Source organism: Vulpes vulpes, chromosome 12 (genome assembly GCF_048418805.1).
Source record: "Vulpes vulpes isolate BD-2025 chromosome 12, VulVul3, whole genome shotgun sequence".
Taxonomy (NCBI): domain Eukaryota; kingdom Metazoa; phylum Chordata; class Mammalia; order Carnivora; family Canidae; genus Vulpes; species Vulpes vulpes.
Genome location: NC_132791.1, coordinates 129751141 through 129771893, shown reverse-complemented (window position 1 = coordinate 129771893; position 20753 = coordinate 129751141). Strand labels below are relative to the sequence as shown.

General features: G+C 36.2%; 1 protein-coding gene across 12 annotated transcripts in view; it reads left to right on the top strand.

Moving 5' to 3' along the window:
- The window catches only part of DYNC2H1 (dynein cytoplasmic 2 heavy chain 1), a 339344-nt gene that overhangs the window by 137214 nt on the left and 181377 nt on the right, over positions 1–20753 (top strand). For 9 of the 12 annotated variants that reach the window (XR_011995854.1, XR_011995852.1, XR_011995853.1 and 6 more), the window contains 5 exons: positions 3939–4102; positions 5874–5993; positions 6546–6680; positions 8126–8269; positions 16169–16258. Coding sequence is in view for 8 of the 12 variants with exons in the window: in XM_072729934.1 (XP_072586035.1) it covers positions 3939–4102; positions 5874–5993; positions 6546–6680; positions 8126–8269; positions 16169–16258 (653 nt within the window). In the remaining 4 variants the exon portion in view is untranslated. Of the gene's footprint in view, positions 1–3938; positions 4103–5873; positions 5994–6545; positions 6681–7321; positions 7472–8125; positions 8270–16168; positions 16259–20753 lie in introns of those variants that run through there. The other 3 variants (XM_072729939.1, XM_072729938.1, XM_072729936.1) reach the window with 1 other exon arrangement.

Genomic DNA, 20753 nt, shown 5'->3' with positions numbered 1-20753 from the left:
AATGAAGCAGTTGGGGACTCTTGTGGGCTGGCCTGGCTCTCACAGCCCGGCAGTATTCTCCTGTTGAGTGTGAATCATTTCACAGTATCAGCATCACATAGGCCATTCTGTGACCATATTCCTGTCTCAGCCCCAAAGCAACAGTACGTCCCATATCACACAAATAACCAGACATCTTCCTGCCCCACTTATTTGAGGGACTTCTGCTTTACTTTTTTTGTTTTTTACCAGTTATCACGGTTTCCCCCTCCACTTCTCTTCCCTCCTAAATGTTATTAAGATACCAGTCAGAGGATTGTCTGCATCCGTTCCCCAGCAAAGTTGCTTGCACTCACCTACTGTAAGCCCCATCCTGTGACAGGTAACTGTCTACCTGCCATGGCACAGTTTCTCGGGGGAATCTGTCTTTAATTTCAAACTGCTAGTGAACAGGATTTGTTTGTGTTCTACAATTTGTGTGTGTGTCAACTGGGCTAAAGTTACATATTTTTTAAGTGTATTTTTTCATTTCATCCAAATTGTCAAATGTACTGGTATATTTTTTATATAATGTTCTCATAACGTTTTAATTTTGGTTGAATTTGTAATGATGTCTCCCTTTTTCTTGATGTTGATAATTGTCCTTTTTTATTTCCTTGATCCATCTTCAATAAGGGTTTATCAGTTTTCAAAATACCAACTTTTAACTTTGTTGATTTCCTTAATTTTTTCATTTTAATTTTTTTTGTTTCAAGTTTTTATTTAAATTCTAGTTAGTTAACAAACAGTATAATATTGGTTTTAGCAGAATTCAGTGATTCATCACAGCCAGTGCTCATCACAAATGCCCTCCTTAATGTATCTTTCTTATATTTTTAAACTGGTTTTTGCTTTTTATTATTTAATTCCTATTATTTGTCCTTAGATTTCCTTTGCTATTCTTTTTTCTAGATTTTTGAGATGGAAATTCAAGATGCTGATATTTCATCTTTTTTTTTTTTTAATATTTATGTCCGTAAATTTCCCTCTCATCCCTTCTCCAGCTTCATACCATGGGTTCTGATTTCTTCTTTGATTCACTGAATTACTGAGCTCTGTTGTTTTTATTTAATTTCCAGGTACTTGGGAGACTTCCTAGTTCCATTTCTGTGATTGATTTTCAGTATAACTCATTGTGGCCAGAGAACTTATTCTGAAGTATACCGTTATTTGAATCCTGTTGAAGCTTTCTCTATAATTGGACAGTTCATTAATTTTTCCATGTACTTGAAAATTGTGAAATTTGCTCTTGTTTAATTTTTTCTAAAGCCAGTTATGTCAGGTTTGTTAAATGTAGTGTTGTTTTCTGTGTCTTTACTCTTTTTTGTTTTGTTTTTCCATTTATTGAGAGAATTTCTTAAAAGTTCTATGATTTTTGAATTTTTTTTTAGTTCTTTTTTTTTTTAAGACTTTGTTTATTTATTCATGAGAGACATACACAGAGAGAGAGAGGCAGAAACACAGGCAGAGGGAGAAGCAGGCTCCATGCAGGAAGCCCAACCCGGGACTTGATCCCAGGTCTCTAGGATCACACCCTGGGCTGAAGGCAGGCGCTAAACCGTTGAGCCACCCAGGGATCCCTTTTTAATCTTAGTTCTTGGTTTAAATATTTTGAAGCTGTTTTGGGATGCATACATGTTTGAAAATTGATTACCTTCCTGTTTGGGTTATTTTCTTTATGAAATGTCCTCTCTTTTCTCCAGAAATATAGCAAATTTCAGAGTCTGATATCAGAATGATTACCATCCTTTGAGGGGCTAGTGTTTGCATGATCATGCTTTTTATTCTTTTACTTTGAATTTTCTGTTGGTCTTGTTTCTCAAGGATACCTCTCTTCAGTTTATCAGTTGGTTTTCATGCTCATTCACCATGTAATCTTAGTATTTTTTCATGTAACTTAATGCCGCTAACTGGTTCATATGATACCTAGTACAGTTTTGTAATTAACCTGATTTTTTTAATGGTCACCCTACACATAACAGTAGATATCTTTGACTTATTATTTTACTACAAATAAATACTTTGCCACCTTTCCCTGCCTGCCTTTGCATTATTGTTGTGATACATTGTCATGGTCACATGATATTATAATTACTGTTTTTAAAATCTGTATTTATACAGATTAATCCTTTCTAATGTTCTCAGATTCTCCCATAATTCTCATCTACATCTAGGTTATTTTTCTTTTTTAAAATTTTAATTCCTGTTTAGTTCACAGGCAGTGTTCTATTAGCGTTGAGTGTGTGATGCTGTGACTCAGCACTTGTGTGCACTGCTCAGTGCTCATCGTGGCAAGTGCTCTTCATCCCCATCCACGTTACTTTTTTTCTGTCTGAAGCATTTCTGAAACAAACTTCTTAATCTTATTTTTGAAGGAAAATTTTTTTTCTGCCTGACATGGAATTTTGGGTCAGTATTTATTTTCTTTAGCACTTTAAAGTTTTTATTCCTTCATCTTCTAGCTTCTACCTTCATCTTTTGAGAAATCACCTGCTGTTTTTATTGTTGCTCTTTTATAAGTGATGTGTCATTTTTCTCTAGTTCCTTGTCATTGGTTTTCAGTGGTGTGATTATGAGGTCCTTAGGTTTGGTTTTCTTTGGACTTACCCTGCTTATGTTTTCTTGAGCCATTCCAGTTGATGTAGAAGTATTTCCTTGGACTTTTAAATTTGTGTTTTTCTGATAATGATGTGATTCAGCATTGTTTGATATTATTTTTAGGGCATTTGTATATCCTTTCTCATAAAGTGCTTATTGAATTACTTTCATATTAACTTAAAAGGTTTTAAGGAAAATTTAAAAATCTATTCTGAGGTTCTTAAAAATTATAATATTTTTCTTAACCTTTGAAAATAATCTTTGAAAGTATGTATTTTGTACTTAAAATTTTAATTATTGGCAATTTGAAATTATAAGTTGTGGACATAATTGCTGGTTCATTTCTCTGTTATATAATGGATGTCATGTTTAAAAAATTTTTTTGAATATACTCCTTTTTGAGGCAGAACTTTTATTAGTTTAACTTCTCAAATCCCTGATATCCAGCAGTCTGAATAAATCCTTTTCAAGTTAATAATGGGCATCTTTGCAATTACTCATATATTGATAATCCTAGGTTTTCACCAGCTCACTGTCTTTAGTACATCTTTTTTTTTTTTAATATTTTATTTATTTGACAGAGAGTGAGTGAACATGAGCAGGAGAGCAGAGGGAAAGAGGGAAACAGACTCCACACTGAGCAGGGAGACTGGTATGGAGCATGATCCCAGGACCCTGAAATTATGGCCTGAGCCAAAGGCAGCTGCTTACTGACTGAGCCACCCAAGCTTGCTTTTAAGTAGTACAGCTCAAAAACTAGTACAATGAACACTTAAAAAAAAAAAGATATATTTATTTATTTGAGAGAAGGAGGGTGGGGGAGAGAGAGAGAGTGAGCATGTGCAAGCGAGTGAGTGCTCCATCCTAGGATCCTGAGATCATGAATTGAGCGGAAGGCAGATATTTCACTGACTGAGCCACCCAGATGCCCACAATATACACTTTTTAATGGATGAATTCTGTAGAGAATAGCATATAATTGAGTTATTTTTTTGTCATCTATAATTAGTCACTTCAGAACAATTTGGAATGAAACATAATTAGCATGAAAACCATACTGCATATATGTATATATTTGTTTGATGTTTCAGTATCCTGAGATCGTCTTAATAGTGGTTAGCCCTGTTTGTATATGTGCTGATTAATAGGACATTCTGGTTAATAGTCTCTTGGGTAGCCAACTGTTGCTATTCTGTACTTTTCTGAAAACCCTATGCTACCAACTATTTAGAAATACTGGGAATATAAATTATATTCTTTAATGACATGAAGCAAAAGACAGAATATTGAGACCAACTAATTATGTCCTTTTAAACAAACAGGACCACGTTATGTGGTACAAATAGGTGACAAAATTATTGACTACAATGAAGAATTCCGCCTTTTTTTGTCAACAAGAAACCCTAATCCCTTCATCCCACCAGATGCAGCCTCCATCATTACAGAGGTTAACTTCACTACAACAAGAAGTGGGTTGCGAGGACAGGTATGTATGGACAATAATAAGTGACCTCAGAAATTTTCTGTAGCTTTGTGTACTCATTAGATATATATTTTAAAAATATTTTATTTATTTATATATGAGAGATATAGAGACAGAGACAGAGATATAGACAGAAGGAGAATCAGGATCCCTGCAGGGAGCCCGATGTGGGACTCAATCGCAGGACCCCAGGATCACGACCTGAGCCAAAGGCAGATGCTCAACCACTGAGCCACTCAGGTGCCCTCATTAGGTATTTTGAATTGGAATCTACTATGTGGAAGTGACTGGCATTTAAACTTTTGAAAATATCTTGAAAATATATTTGCATTCAGGTTTACTTTATCATTTGTGTTAGACTTACACATTTGTTGTTAACATCAGAACCCTGCTTCCCCTAGTGTCACGTTGTTTTATGGTCTGTTTCTGTTATGGGTGATAGAGTTTGTGAGAGAGAAGAATTCTATATTAAGATCAGCTACTTTTTCTGTTTTAATTGTGAAAACTGAAGTTTAAATGTGAAAATTGCATTTAATTGACCTGTTCAGCTGGTTGAGGGAGGGTGTTCGATTCCCCATCTGACATTTTTTTTCCCCACCAATACATACACTTTTTTTAATTTTCATATTGTCTATGATGTATTACAATTTAGAACATTATATGAATCTCAAAATGATTTTTTATATCTAGGCTTTTACTTATATAGTTCTTCATTTATTTTCCTTTTAAAGAAAGCTATCATGCCTGTTGACTTTAAGTCATTCTATTTTTACTCCCCTAACAATTGTAGGCTTTTCCTCTTTTCATTTAATATGATAGCATGTATACTTGTTACAATTTTTACTTATTTAAAAAAATTTCCTTTAAAATATTTTTTCTTGCAATAACATATAACTTACAGCATATATTTTTATGGATAGTATCTTTTGACTTACTTGATGATACTTCTTATAAATTAAACTGTGAAGGGATTACTCAGCGCATGGCCCAGAATTAATTGACGAAGTTGCTCATTCTGTCTAAAAGCTTTCCATCCCCACACTGTTTAGATTCGTAGTAAGAACCCCATGCAGATGCTTGTCCAGCAGATTAGCATTCCATGTTTAATGACTTGCCAGTGTTGTCCTCTAAAGTTTCAAAATGAAGAATCTAATGTAGCATTTTATTTATTTATTTTTTTTAATGTAGCATTTTAAAAATAGCTTTATTAAGATTCAGTTCATCCACTTAAAGTGTGCAATTCACTGGTAGACTTGCAAGGTCTCATGGTAACTCTGTTTACCATTTGGAAGGACAGAGTTTTCTTTCCCATCAACAGCATGTGAGGCTTTCACTTTCCCCCATCTCGCCCACACATGTTGTTAGTTGACTTTTTAATTGTCCCCATCCTATTGGGGGCGAAGATGTATCTCCTTGAGATTTTGAGGATATAGTATTTCAAGTAAGATTTCTCTTTACTTCTTTATATGAAATACTAGCCACTGAAAAAAACGAGTTTCCATAGTTTTTATATATTTAATTTTAAAACTAAATATTGTATATTGATATGTTAAGTAATGCAATTTCTTTAATATTTTGATTAGTTTAACTATTTTGCCCCTTTTTTTTGTCAGAAATAATTGTGTAGTGTCTTATGTTTAACTAGAAAGAATCAAATAAGATACATAATATAATAATTGTAATATTTGATCAAACACAAGGCCTATTTCTGGGGAGTTTGTTTTGTTTGACCTTTTGCCAGAATAACTTTGACTTAAAAATTTTTTTTTTTTAGCTTTTGGCTTTAACTATTCAGCATGAGAAACCTGACTTAGAGGAGCAAAAAACAAAACTGTTACAGCAGGAAGAAGATAAGAAAATACAGTTAGCCAAGCTTGAGGAATCTCTTTTAGAGGTAAAATTTAGTTATTCAGGATGCTTTTTTATGTTACATTTTAAAAGTGAATTAACAGTTTTTAAAAATTTAACAGTACCTTCCACATGTTTTTGGTTGTGTCAAAGACATGTCAATATATATCTTAAAGTCAGAATTCAAAGAGAAAAAACCAGATGTCTCAGAATACAAGATCATTACTAACTTCTTAAGTAATGGTATTTAATGTCTAAGACAAATGATTTTTCAGTAATACTGCTTTTATACTGCATTATTTAACTAATATGTGCTCAGAATTTCAAGTAGTATTAAAATATAAAATGAAATTATGACTTAATTGGTAACTTTAAGTTTTTATTTTTATTAGATTGATAAAATTAATACATATGCAGTGCTTTGATGAAATAGTATATAATAATTTTCTATATCATTCTAATATAAGATAATGAAATTCTTTTAAAGTAATAAGTTTTTATAAACATCTCAGTAATGAGAGCTAATGTAGTCTTCTTTTAATTGGTTATTTTAACATGTATGATAATGTTCACATTATTTTATTAATTTTTGCTGCAGACACTTGCCACATCCCAAGGGAATATTTTGGAAAATAAGGATTTGATTGAATCTTTGAATCAGACGAAAGCAAGCAGTGCACTTATTCAGGAGTCACTTAAAGAATCTTACAAACTCCAGATTTCCCTCGATCAAGTAATTATTTCCTTTTTTGTGGTCTTCTATCATGTTCTCTTAAGCTGTTATGTTAATATTAAACAGTGTAGAATTGAGACTTCAGGGGAATGACAGTTAGAAAACAAGAAAGCTCCTGAGAAATACCAGAGCTGTGGGTCTGATTGATCCTGCTGTAGAGAGGGCACTGGGATGCGCAGCGCATCAGGAATATGGCCGGCCGGCCTCTGCTGACTTGTAAAGTTCTGGAGCTACAATTCTGTACTGAAGTTGAGAGTGTTAAAAATGAGTGTTATGAGCATCTGTGCCATTCCTAGAATGCTTTAAAATTAAAACATGTTAAATATATTAAGTAAGAATTGTAAGTATCTTCTCCATTAAAAATACTTTTCTTCCCTTTAAATGCTATGGCTTAAAATGATTTTTGCCTTTCTTTTGATAATTCCTTTTGCAAAATTCTCACCCAAGTTGAAAATGATACATATTTTCATTGCCTACATCCTAGTGATTGTACCTTGCTTGAAGACAAACAGACGCCCAGACAGATTAGTGTTCCTCTGAATTTCCAGGCTGCAGCCTGACCAGGGTACTTACTGAAATCCTTTCATTCTTTGCCAGTCATCTCAGTGACCTGTTCATGTTTTCCTTTCAATATTTTTCAGCCCTTGCCCAAATTGTCCACTTACATGTTATCACTTTCTCACTTGGGAAAGTGTTCTGTTGAAACCAGAATATGAGCAGATTAATGGACCGCTTCTCATCCATCACCTGGTTGTCTCTGCCAGGGATGAGCTTGGCAGGTGTGGTTATCTGTTATTTTCTTTTTCACTGCACAGGATGAAATTCCTAGCCTTCTCCTTCTGAGCAGGCATCATTGAGTCACACACGTAATGTTACCAGCATCATGTTTGTGATCCTGGCACTTGGATCAGAATGACTCTCAGAGTCCCGTTCAAAACCTGAGGCCACTTACCTGTAGGATCCCTTCTTTACTCATCCTTTACACCCATCACAGCAGAAGGCCTGTGCCACTGGCTTATTCTGTGCCAGTGTTGAACAATGCCAGGTGCTTCCTTACTTGATGTGGAAGTTACAGTCTCTGGTCCCCCGCATGCTAGACTCAAGATTGTCATTCCCCCCTCTGCAGGGGTGCCATGCCCTTGCATTACCCGAAGTGGCTCTCTCTTGAAATATAAAATTGTGTCATTTGCACTTGCTCATGATGGTCCACCTGTGAACAACCCTTACTTCTGTAATCTGGGGGGTAGAGAATTATTTAAATACATCACCCTCAGGTTTATAAGAGTAAGAAAAACTAGATGATATTATCCCTCTTAGTTACACAGTTCTAGGATTGGTTGTCTTCGCCTATTGTGTGTACTTAGAAGTGATAAGAGCACAACACTGAGAGTGGACTGGTCTGTAGGGGGCAGTAACACGCTAGCACTCAAGTGTTTTTCCCACAGGAGCGGGACGCTTATCTGCCACTGGCTGAGAGCGCCAGTAAGATGTACTTCATTATCTCCGACTTGTCCAAAATTAATAACATGTACCGCTTCAGTTTGGCTGCATTTCTCCGACTTTTCCAGCGCGCTCTGCAAAACAAACAGGTATGCTCTCCCTTACCCTGTGGCTAGGACTGAGGAACACAGATCACTTGACTAAGTACTTATTTATAGTATAACTTCCAGAGAAAACTGGTTTAGAATCATATTTCAGAAGACCACATGTAACAATCTAAAGTTCAATTTGTCAACATATAGCATAACACCCAGTGCTCATCCCGTCAAATGCTCCCCTCAGTGCCCGTCACCCAGTCACCACACCCCCTACCCACCTCCCTTTCCACCACCCCTTGTTCATTTCCCAGAGTTAGGAGTCTCTCATGCTCTGTCACCCTCACTGATGTTTCCGACTCATTTTCTCTCCTTTCCCCTTTATTCCCTTTCACTATTTTTTTTTTATATTCCCCAAATGAATGAGACCATATAATGTTTGTCCTTCTCCAATTGACTTATTTTACTCAGCATAATACCCTCCAGTTCCATCCACATTGAAGCAAATGGTGGGTATTTGTTGTTTCTAATGGCTGAGTAATATTCCATTGTATACATAGACCACATCTTCTTTATCCCTTCATCTTTCGATGGACACTGAGGCTCCTTCCACAGTTTGGCTATTGTAGACATTGCTGCTATAAACATTGGGATGCAGGTATCCTGCCATTTCACTGCATCTGTATCTTTGGAGTAAATCCCCAGCAGTGCAATTGCTGGGTCGTAGGGAAGTTCTATTTTTAACTCTTTGAGGCACCTCCACACAGTTTTCCAGAGTGGCTATACCAGTTCACATTCCCACCAACAATGCCAGAGGGTTCCCCTTTCTCCACACCCTCTCCAACATTTGTTGTTTCCTGTCTTGTTAATTTTCCCCATTCTCACTGGTGTGAGGTGGTATCTCATTGTGGTTTTGATTTGTATTTCCCACTTGATGGCCAGTGATGCGGAGCATTTCCTCATGTGTTTCTTGGCCATGTCTATGTCTTCTTTGCTGAAATGTCTGTTCATGTCTTTTCCCCATTTCATGATTGGATTGTTTGTTTCTTTGCTGTTGAGTTTCATAAGTTCTTTACAGATCTTGGATACTAGCCCTTTATCTGATAGGTCATTTGGAAACATCTTCTCCCATCCTGTAGGTTGTCTTTTAGTTTTGTTGACTGTTTCTTTTGCTGGGCAGATTTTTATCTTGATGAAGTCCCAATTATTCATTTTTGCTTTTGTTTCCCTTGCCTTCATAGATGTATCTTGCAAGAAGTTGCTGTGACCAAGTTCAAAAAGGCTGTTGCCTGTGTTCTCCTCTAGGATTTTGATGGAATCTTGTCTCACATTTAGATCTTTTATCCATTTTGAGTGTATCTTTGTGTATGGTGTAAGAGAATGGTCTAGTTTCATTCTTCTTCACGTGGCTGTCCAATTTTACCAGCACCATTTATTGAAGAGAGTGTCTTTCTTCCAGTGGATAGTCTTTCCTGCTTTGTTGAATATTACTTGACCATAGAGTTGAGGGCCCATTTCTGGATTCTCTATTCTGTTCAATTGATCTATGTGTCTGTTTCTGTGCCAGTACCACACTGTCTTGGTGATCACAGCTTTGTAGTACAAGCTGAAATCTGGCATTGTGATGCCCCCGGCTGGTTTTCTTTTTTCAATATTCCCCTGGCTCTTTGGGGTCTTTTCTGATTCCACACAAATCTTAAGATGACCTGTTCCAACTCTCTGAAGAAAGTCCATGGTATTTTGATAGGGATTGCATTAAATGTGTAACTTGCCCTGGGCAGCATTGACATTTTCACATTATTAATTCTGCTAATCCATGAGCATGGAATAGTTTTCCATCCCTTTGTGTCTTCCTCAATTTCTTTCAGAAGTGTTCTGTAGTTTTTAGGGTATAGATCCTCCTTTACCTGTTTGGTTGGGTTTATTCCTAGGTATCTTTGCTTTTGGGTGCAATTGTAAATGGGATTGACTCCTTAATTTCTGTTTCTTCAGTCTCATTGTTAGTGTATAGAACTGCCACTGACTTCTGGGCATTGATTTTGTATCCTGCCACTCTGCCGAATTGCTGTATGAGTTCTGGCAATCTTGGGGTGGAGTCTTTGGGGTTTTCTATGTACAGTATCATGTCATCTGCAAAGAGAGAGAGTTTGACTTCTTCTTTGCCAATTGGAATGCCTTTTATTTATTTTTGTTGCCTAGTTGCTGAGGCTAGGACTTCTAGTAGTATGTTGAATAGCAGTGGTGAGAGTGGACACCCTTGTCGTGTTCCTGATCATAGGGGAAAGGCTCCCAGTGTTTCGCCATTGAGAAGGATATTTGCTGTGGGCTTTTCGTAGATGGCTTTTAAGATGCTGTGGAATGTTGCCTCTATCCCTACACTCTGAAGAGTTTTGATCAGGAATGGATGCTGTATTTTGTCAAATGCTTTCTCTGCATCTATTGAGAGGATCATATGGTTCTTGTTTTTTTCTCTTGTTGATATGATCTATCACGTTGATTGCTTTATGAGTGTTGAACCAGCCTTGCATCCCAGGGCTAAATCCGACTTGGTCATGGTGAATAATCTTCTTAATGTACTGTTGGATCCTATTGGCTAGTATCTTGTTGAGAATTTTTGCATCTGTGTTCCTCAGGGATATTGGTCTATAATTCTCCTTTTTGGTGGGGTCTTTGTCTGGTTTTGGAATTAAGGTGATGCTGGCCTCATAGAACGAGTTTGGAAGTATTCCATCCCTTTCTGTCTTTCGGGACAGATTAGTAGAATAGGTATTGTTTCTTCTTTAAACATTTGGTAGAATTGCCCTGGGAAGCCATCTGGCCTTGGACTTTTGTGTCTTGGGAGGTTTTTGATGACTGATTTAATTTCCTGCCTCGTTATTGGCCTGTTCAGGTTTTCTATTTCTTCCTGTTCCAGTTTTGGTAGTTTGTGGTTTTCCGGAAATGCGTCCATTTCTTCTGGATTGCCTAATTTATTGGCGTATAGCTGCTCATAATATGTTTTTAAAATCATTTGTATTTCCTTGGTATTGGTTGTGATCTCTCCTTTTTCATTCGTGATTTTATTAGTCTTTTTTTTTTTTTTTAATAAGGCTGGCTAATGGTTTATTTATCTTAATTCTTTCAAAGAACCAGCTCCTGGTTTTGTTGATCTGTTCTACAGTTCTCTGGTTTCTATTTCATTGAGTTCTGCTCCAATCTTTATTACCTCTTTCTCTGCTGGGTGTAGGTTTTATTTGCTGTTCTTTCTCCAGTTCCTTTAGGTGCAAGGTTAGCTTGTGTATTTGAGTTTTTTTCCAGGTTTTTGAGGGATGCTTGTATTGTGATGTATTTCCCTCTCAAGACTGCTTTTGCTGTATCCCAAAGACTTTGAACAGTTGTATTTTCATTCTCATTAGTTTCCATGAATCTTTTAAATTCTTCTCTAATTTCCTGGTTGACCCTTTCATCTTTTAGCAAGATGCTCTTTAACCTCCACATGTTTTAATTTCTTCCAAATTTCTTCTTGTGAATGTGTCAAGTTTCACAGCATTATGGTCTGAAAATATGAGGAGACAATCCCAATCTTTGGTATCGGTTAAGACCTGATTTGTGACCCAGTATGTGGTCTATTTTGGAGAAAGTCCCATGTGCGCTTGAGAAGAATGTGTATTCAGTTGCGTTTGGGTGTAAAGTTCTGTAGATATCTGAAATCCATCTGGTCCAGTGTATCGTTTAAAAAGCTCTTGTTTCTTTGGAGATGTTGTGCTTAGAGGATCTGTCATTTGCAGAAAGCACCGTGCTGAAGTCTCCCAGTATAAGTATATTATTATCTAACTATGTCTTTACTTTGGTTGTTAATTGATTGATGTACTTGGCAGCTCCCACATTAGGGGCATAAATATTCATGATTGTTAGGTCCTCTTGTTGGATAGATCCTTTAAGTATGATATAGTGTCCCTCTTCATCTCTTACTACACTCTTTGGGATAAACTTTAATTCATTGGGTATGAGGATGGCTACCCCTGCTTTCCTTTAAGGGTCATTTGAAAGGTAAATGGTTCTCCAGCCTTTCATTTTTAGGCTGTAGGTGTCCTTACGTCTAAAATGAGTCTCTTGTAGAGAGCAAATCGATGGGTCTTGCTTTTTTATCCATTCTGAAACCCTGCACCTTTTGATGGGGTCATTAGGCCCATTCACGTTCAGAGTTACTACTGTAAGATATGAATTTAGTGACATCATGTACCTATTCAGCCCCTGTTTTTGTGGATTATTTCTTTGGGCTTCCCCTTTCTTTTACCGAGTCCCCCTTAATATTTCTTGCAGAGCTGGTTTGGTGGCCCTATATTCTTTAAGTTTCTGCCTATCTTGGAAGCTTTTTATGTCTCCTTTTTTTCTGAGTGAGAGCCTTGCTGGATAGAGTATTCTTGGCTTCATGTTCTTCTCATTTAGGCCCCTGAGTATATCCTGCCAGCCCTTTCTGGCCTGCCAGGTCTCTGTGGAGAGGTCTGCTCTTAATCTAATATTTCTCCCCATATAAGTTAGGGATCTTTTGTCTCTTGCTGCTTTAAGGATTTTCTCTTTATCTTTGGAATTTGCAAGTATTAAAGGTTGAGTTGTTGAACGGTTTTTATTGATTTTAGGGGGGATCTCTGTATCTCCTGCATCTGAATGCCTGTTTCCTGTCCCAAGTTAGGGAAATTCTCAGCTATGATATGTTCAGATATGCTTTCTGGTCCTCTGTCCCTCTCGGCGCCCTCTGGATCCCCAATTAAACATAGATTTTTCCTTCTGATGCTGTCATTTATTTCCCTTAACCTTTCCTCATGGTCTTTTAATTGTTTTTCTCTTTTTTCCTCAGCTTCCCTCCTTGCCATCAACTTGTCTTCTATGTCGCTCACTGTTTCTTCCACCTCATTCACCCTCATCATTAGGACCTCCAGTTTGGATTGCATCTCAGTTAATTGATTTTTAATTTCGTCCTGATTCGATCTAAATTTTGTAGTCATGAAGTTTCTTGAATCCTTTATGCTTTTTTCCAGAGCCACCTATAGCTTTATAAGTGTTCTTCTAAATTGGGTTTCTGATATTGAATTGTAATCCAAATTCTGTAACTCTGTAGTAGAGAGTACTGTTTCTGATTCTTTCTTTTGTGGTGAGTTATTCTTTCTAGTCATTTTGCTCAGTGCAGAGTGGCTAAAAATGAGTTGTACTTGTTCAAAGCGCAAACTCTTCTCTCTATAGATTCCAGCTGTTCTCTCATTAAATGTCAGGTTGAATTCATAGGTTTTCAGGACATTTTAAAGGTATCTAGGTAAGTTGGTGGGGACAGGTGACTTGGGGACTCTACTCATCTGCCTTCTTGCCCCGCCCCCTCACTTAAACTGTATCTAAAGAAACTCGCTCTTTGATTGTATTTTATGTTCTTAAACTATCCCACTGTGACAGTCTTCTTAATGGAAATGATTTAAATTCTGAGTACAAATTAATAAGGAATAGATTATCATTAATATGGTATAAAATCAAGAAATTGTCTACATAATCTCATTACTTTCAAAAAACAACATTTAAAATGTCATTGTGTCATTTGAGGCTCTACCGTGTGCTGGGCATCCTTTTTGTTAATGGGGATATGGGAGTATCTACTTTACCAAGTTTGTGTGCTTAGGAGAGGGAAGCATATACTAAAGAATGTGAACTGCCTTAAGCAGAAGATGTCACACTGTCTTGAAAATTAGCCTTCATAGATTGCATACAACTTTCGTGCCGTGAATAGAAACCCACACAGCATTTTTGAGAGACAGTGAGGCTACACAGTATGGGCACTGTGACCATGTGGTATGTGGACATTTTCCTGATTATCTCTGCTGAATATATGATTACCCCCAAACCTGGCAGATCAGACTGTCTCCTTATGCTCGTGGTTTCTGTGGGTGGTTGGGTCAGGGCCCAGCAGAGATGACCTACCACTGTTTCACAACATCTGGGACCTCATTTGGGACTGAGGGGAAGAAATGGAGAGGTGGGGAGGAGGGTAGTTCTGCTTGCGCATCTGGTGCCCGCTCTGCTTGCGCATCTGGTGGAGTGCGGGTGGAGGGGGTTCCGTGAGGAGGACTACAGCCTGCACCTTGCCACACAGTGTAGTGGATTTCTGGTAGGACATCTTGAGGGCCAAAACTGTATTCCAAGCTGTGAGGCAGAAGCTTTTGTCACTCGGCTGGGACAGTATCACCCATGCTGCATGTTATTTGGTGGAAGCTGACACAAACCTACCCATGATCAAGAGGTTGGGGCGACACCTTCCCTCTTCAGGATTGCAGAGCATGTGGTTATGTTTTAGGACAGCTATACATATTTATGGTTTACATTTTTTCCAGTGTTTTGCTTCTCTAGTTTTTTCTTGGTTGAATTTCCTAGACTTGGATGACTGGGACCAAAGTGCACATTTGTAGACTTGCACACAAATGCCGTCTTGCTACCTTTGGAACGTGCTGTGGGCGAATTAAACGGAGGCAGTTGGAGTGCTTTTCCATCTGTATCTTCACTAACATTGGATTGTATATCTATCTTTGAATAATTTTTGCATTAAAAGTTTCTCATAAATTAGAAAGTACAGAATTAGAAGTTCATTTTAAATTCCTTCTTATCCTTTAGTCAGAAAATATTCATGTTACAGGTCAGTGACCCTGCAGGAATGTGAGAACTGATAAATAGGTGAGCAGTTTTGCCGGAATCCAGTGAGAATGTTGGTTATTTTTTGTTCTTTACAAAAGTCTGTAGCTTAGGAACTATTGGGCTTCGATAGTATGTGTACGCATGTGGTGTGCACATGTGTGTTTGGTTTTATTTTAAAAAGCAATATAATCTTAAATATGTAGAGTAAAAAACCTGCTCTGCAGTGTCTTAGAAATCCATTAGATCTTAGGCTATGTACTCTTTCTCACAAGAGAGTATCTTTTAGTGGATCCAAGGCTCATTTCACATGCGATCTTTGTTAATAAACATAGGGATGAAGAGGATGTCCGGCACATGAACTGTAATGATGAACTCTCTCATTAGAACGTTCTGCTCATGGGCCGGCCCAAGCTTTGGTGCATTCATGCCACTGCCCGAGGTTTTGTCCCTGGGGCACATGTTGCACTGCTTATCCTGGGTGGATTTCTCTAAACTGTTAACATTGTTTTACTAGATTTTTTTCTTGTCAGTTATAGACTTAAGGTAACAAGAAAATTTAGCCTAAATATTATATCAGAATTGAACTTTTTCAAGGCGTGTGTCCTGTCCTTCTCATCTATCTGAGGTGAGATATAAAACTCTGTCACTCTTAGGGAATAGTCCAGCGATGACAGCTTCCTCCTGTTCATCTACCAAACCTTTCTGCAATCAGCAAGGGAAATAGCTGTTAGGGATATTTTTCAAAGCACAGTGATCCTGTACAATGGAAGTATGAAAACAGATAAGAAAGTAAAGGTGGTATGATTTCTTAAACAGCATGTACATCAAAGTTATTGTTCATCCTTAGTTATGGAAAGCATGGTTTAAGTTGCTTAGGCTCTTATAATGAAAGTGAGAACATTCGATATTAGCTGGTTCTGGTCACTCTGTTTTGGGGCTGGATGGATCATTGTACTAGTAATGAAATGGGATTCATCCATACTAATACATTATTTTTAATGCTGTTAGGTATCAGAGTGGTATCATCAAATTCATTTCATATTGTATTATTGGAAATTGACTGTAATTTTCATTCATTGAAAGCCTTTATCCGTTAAAGAAAAATACATCAAGTATTTTTATCGTAGTAGTATACAGATTTAATGCACTTAACCTGTTTGATCACTTGAGTTGACAAAGATAATTATTCCAGATTCAACTTTGAGTCTGAAGGAACAGTTTAAAAGTGCAATTAAGCAATGTAGTGTCATTTAAATGTTTATAAATTTCCTAATGATTTTTCAATTTTCAAATGTAATCTAGGATTCTGAAAATACAGAACAGAGAATACAGTCACTTATCAGCTCATTAAAACATATGGTCTATGAATATATATGCCGTTGTCTGTTTAAGGTAAGAAATACTATTTTTTCATGTGTAAGATACTACCTGCACTTTGATTTATACAGTATTACAGTTAAATTATATAACCCTTTACCTACTAGAAAGGTATTGAAATTGGCATTTCTGAAACTTTCCCTGAATAATGTCCATTGCTAAGTAGAACATCTTTTAGCCTTCCAGGAGGTGGTTGGGAGGGAGAAGGATGACGTGCAAAGAAATGAGAGCATGCCCTGGGTGGCCCATTGTGGCTCTGAACACCCAGCAGCCCCTGACGCAGGACATTATGATGGCTTGTATAGGTCATTTTCTAGCTGGGGTTTCTCCGCCTCAGGACTGTTGACATTTTGGGCCACAGTAGGATTTACTGTGGTGGTCTGTTCAGTAGCACTTCCTTCACATATTTGCTAAAATAAAAAATGTCTTGACACTGCCAATGTCCCGTAGATTGAGGACAAGATTGGGTCCTATTCCTGGCATTAGGAAGCAAACTAATGCCTGATCCTGAGTTACAAAATTTGTCACAGACGTCTTCAAATTACGAGGGCCCCCAAGGAATATAAAATGAAATGTACTTTAAAAATTTTTGAATATTATAGAAAACAGAAGCTTTTCACTTAGGAGTTTTTTTTTTTTTTTTTTTTTCAAGTACCAGTCTTTGGATTTGGGTTGAGATAAGTTGAGGAAGAGCTGTGTAAAGGCAATTAACTATGTGAGAGAAATAGAGTTAGTATGGCACAATTATGTAGGGTTCTTAGAAAATCTTTGAAAAGACACAGTTAATATGTTCTTTAGAAAGGGATAGTAGTGTTTTTTTATGAGTAGAGTGACAATGTTGACGATCCTTATTTGAGACTCAGACCTGTAGTTGGGCATTTCTGTAGGATGTTTCTTTAATGAGAACTGTGACGATACCTATATAGATCTGTGGACCGTATGGGTGTATTTTGGAGGTCTGATGGTTAGCCGTCCTCAAAATCACCTGTTTGGACCTCAGTTTTAACTTGTATACGTTGAGGAATTATAAGCAGATGATCTCAAAGTCCATTTTGTCCCTAAAATGTTATGACCCTAGATAGATAAAAGGATGACATCTCTAATATTTGTGTAATATGTTACTTCACATAATACTTAAAACTGTTTATTACTCAGACACAACTTAAAAATACTTTCTGAAAGCATTTCAAACTTTATGAAACTATATGCACATACAGAAAATTATGTAAAAAAACCCAAAACCCTCCATTGTTTCTCCCCGTTCTGATGCTTCACTCCATTGGAGTAAACCAGTTCAAGGCTTGATTGGTTCCTTCCAGTCCATATCCTTTCTCTTCAAGTTCATGTGTGCAAATAAACTTTTTCTTTTCCTTATTACATATTTTGTTGTGTTGCATCTCTTTTATAGTGACAGGTCCTGAAGATGTTTCCATAAGTAGAATATACTAACCTCATTACTTTTAGTGCTTCTGTGGTATTCCATAATATGGTATGCTAGTTTATCTACTACTCTGTTGGTGGATATTATTGATGTATTTTTGCTATTATGAGTGACCGTGGTGAAATTCTGTAAATCTATCTTTATGTACATGTGTAAGTATTTCTATTCATTAAATTTCTTCATGGAAGAAGTATAATTTCTGTCCAAGACAAAATTCTTTCCAAACTTTGTTGAATATTATCAAATTGCCTTCCAGAAGTTTATCAGTTAATAATTTAACCCACAGAGTAATTAAAGATCTCCTTCTTTGCATCCTTGTTTCCTTGTTTTTCTATTTTTCATTGGATTTATTTATTTTTTGATTGCTATGTTATAGATTTTTATGATTAGTTTTTAATGTAGCTTTAATCTCTTATTTTTCTAGCAAATATATTAAAGCGGCAAAGTTTCATTTCACTCACTCTTCTAATATATTTAATGCTTTTTTACTTTCCTTTCAAGACCTATACACTAAAATAGGCCATGATTTGTGAAAATATCACAGACCTGAACTTATTTTAAGGTGCCTCCAAAATCCTTATGGAAGTATATATGTTATAAATAAATATTATTCTTGAAAAATGTTTAGGTGAAAAGATCAACTTTCATATTAATTCTAAAGATTAGTAGTGTATTAGGTATTTCCTGTTTCTAAACTATATATCTGTGCCTCTGCTTATATATTCTTATTTTTAGTAATAATACATTAGATTTACTGATGAGATTTAAATCCTTATGTATTTTGTAATGTAATTATGGGTAGATATAATACATGTTCAGTACCAAAATGATTTAATATATCAGCGAAGTTTAGTTAGGGTTACTTCTTTTAAGTCACATTATCTTTTAAAAATACACGTAAGTTGGGCTACAGCCAGCATTTTATTGCATGGGAGGAGAGCTTGTAAGGTTGGACACTTTTGACATCATAGCGCCCAAGTGGAATTTTTTAGTGCTTGTCTGGAGAGATACTTTTCTGTTGTGAACAACTTCACTCATTTTTAAAAAGCCATCATGTATTATTCTTAAGACCTATTTTAATCGGTGATGGAATATCTGGTTTATAATATTCATATTTTTTCATCAGTAATATTAAAGTTATTCAATGTGAATTCAGCATTCTGTGGAGTTTCAGTATTGAATCACAATTCAGAAAGCACATTACTTTTAAAGCAATGAGGTACATTATCATCTGACTTAGCAGGGAACCGATTTCATTTTTTAGTGAAAGAACTTGGGATTTTTAGCAATCAGCTTCACATTAAACTGCCTGCCAGTCTCTCTTGCTGATTTTGCTGTTGTATTGGTGACAGCAGTGTGACAGCAACAGACCCTTGAAACAGAGGCTTATTAATATTCACATCACAGCCAAGGGAAAGCAACTTAACCTGAAACAAAAAATGATTGACTTGTTTTGTAGCAGAAAATTTAGACTTTTAATAAACTAAAACAAATGGAGAAAGCTGTCAAGCAGTTTCAGTTGAGATTATTGGTTTTGTCATTCTTCTTTTTTTCCTCAAGAGATCAGAAATGTTTATTTCAGTAACCTAAGTATATTGGACAATTATAGGATAAGGAGCATATTTAGTTCTCCCAGATCTTGGTTGGCCTCATGTAGGTCATTAGCATAAAGTGCACCTTATGTAATTATCTGTGGATGATGTCATGTGATTATATACTTATCCCTAAGGCCATGATGTTTTCTGGGACCAGAAAGCAGAGAGAAGGAGAGCCACTATTATGTATTTATGGACTGTATATTATGTGGCTTATTCTTTGCCAACATTTTGGAATTTGGCCTCAGTTAATAATCAACAGTTAGTCCACCGACCTGAGTGGCTAATCTAAGAATCATAGAATGGCAGGGCTTTGCCTTTTCTTAATTAACCCTAGAGACTGCATTATTTTTCCTTAGGTCAAAGGAAGAAATGGCTAAGATAAATGTAGTAATACTGTGTGTGAATTTGTTTGTAAATGTATCTTAATCATTATTTCTTTACCTTAGATGAGAGATGCATTTTAAATATCCATTACCATGTGCATTAAGCGTCTTAGTGGCTTATTCAGCCAGTTACTATTCAACCCCAAACCTGAATTCTTTCTGATACCTAAGAACACTGCACATCTCCCGAAATGGCCATGTCTTGCTTTTTATATCTTTAAATCACCTGGGAATTACTTCATACACATGGTAGTTGGTTGTAATGTTTTTCTCCCACACCTGAGTGGTGGCTGCACCTGCATAAATTTTTCTATTTTGAGATTTTTTTAGTCATTGCCTATGTTATGGTTGTGAACACATGGTTTTTATTTATTCACTACCTAGGCCTTTGTTGAGTACTTGCTGTATACACAACATATACTTTTATAAAGTAAATTATTCTTCTGTATTGTATTATTCAAGACATTGAATCTTTCTGACAGAGGGGTGACTTTCTTGCATGAAGGATCACTTGCTGGTAATCTTTATAGCCCTTATGGTTACTCCATGTGTAGATTTATAATCCTATGCACATATTAGATATAAAGTGTTATTTTTAGTATGGGAGAAGCTGTGTATAAAATGCTTAAATTATAAACTAGTGGGAAATATAGTGCTTGAATAGATGTGGTTTTTTGTTGTTAATAAACATTTACTATATTTTTTAACAGAAATGACATAAGCTTATTTTAGAAAACTTATAAAATATAAAGAAAAATAAAAAATAACCTATAGTTGTAAATGAAATCAGCTATAAAAATTTGATGCCACATTTCCATTTTTTTGCATATGTATATCCATATTGCTCCTCCTTCCATAATACGGGCTATGGTACATTATTTGAATATTATTTATGAAAAATTTTTGAACATTTAAGATTGTTTCAGTTTTTCCTCCATAATAAAAAATCTTGCAATAAATATCCTCATTTCTTATCTATGAATACATTTATCATCCCTTTGCATAACTTTTTAGAAATGAAATGTCTTATATAGAATGTTTCAGATCATGTAAGCATACACATGACAAATGGAAGAGTCCTGATGTAG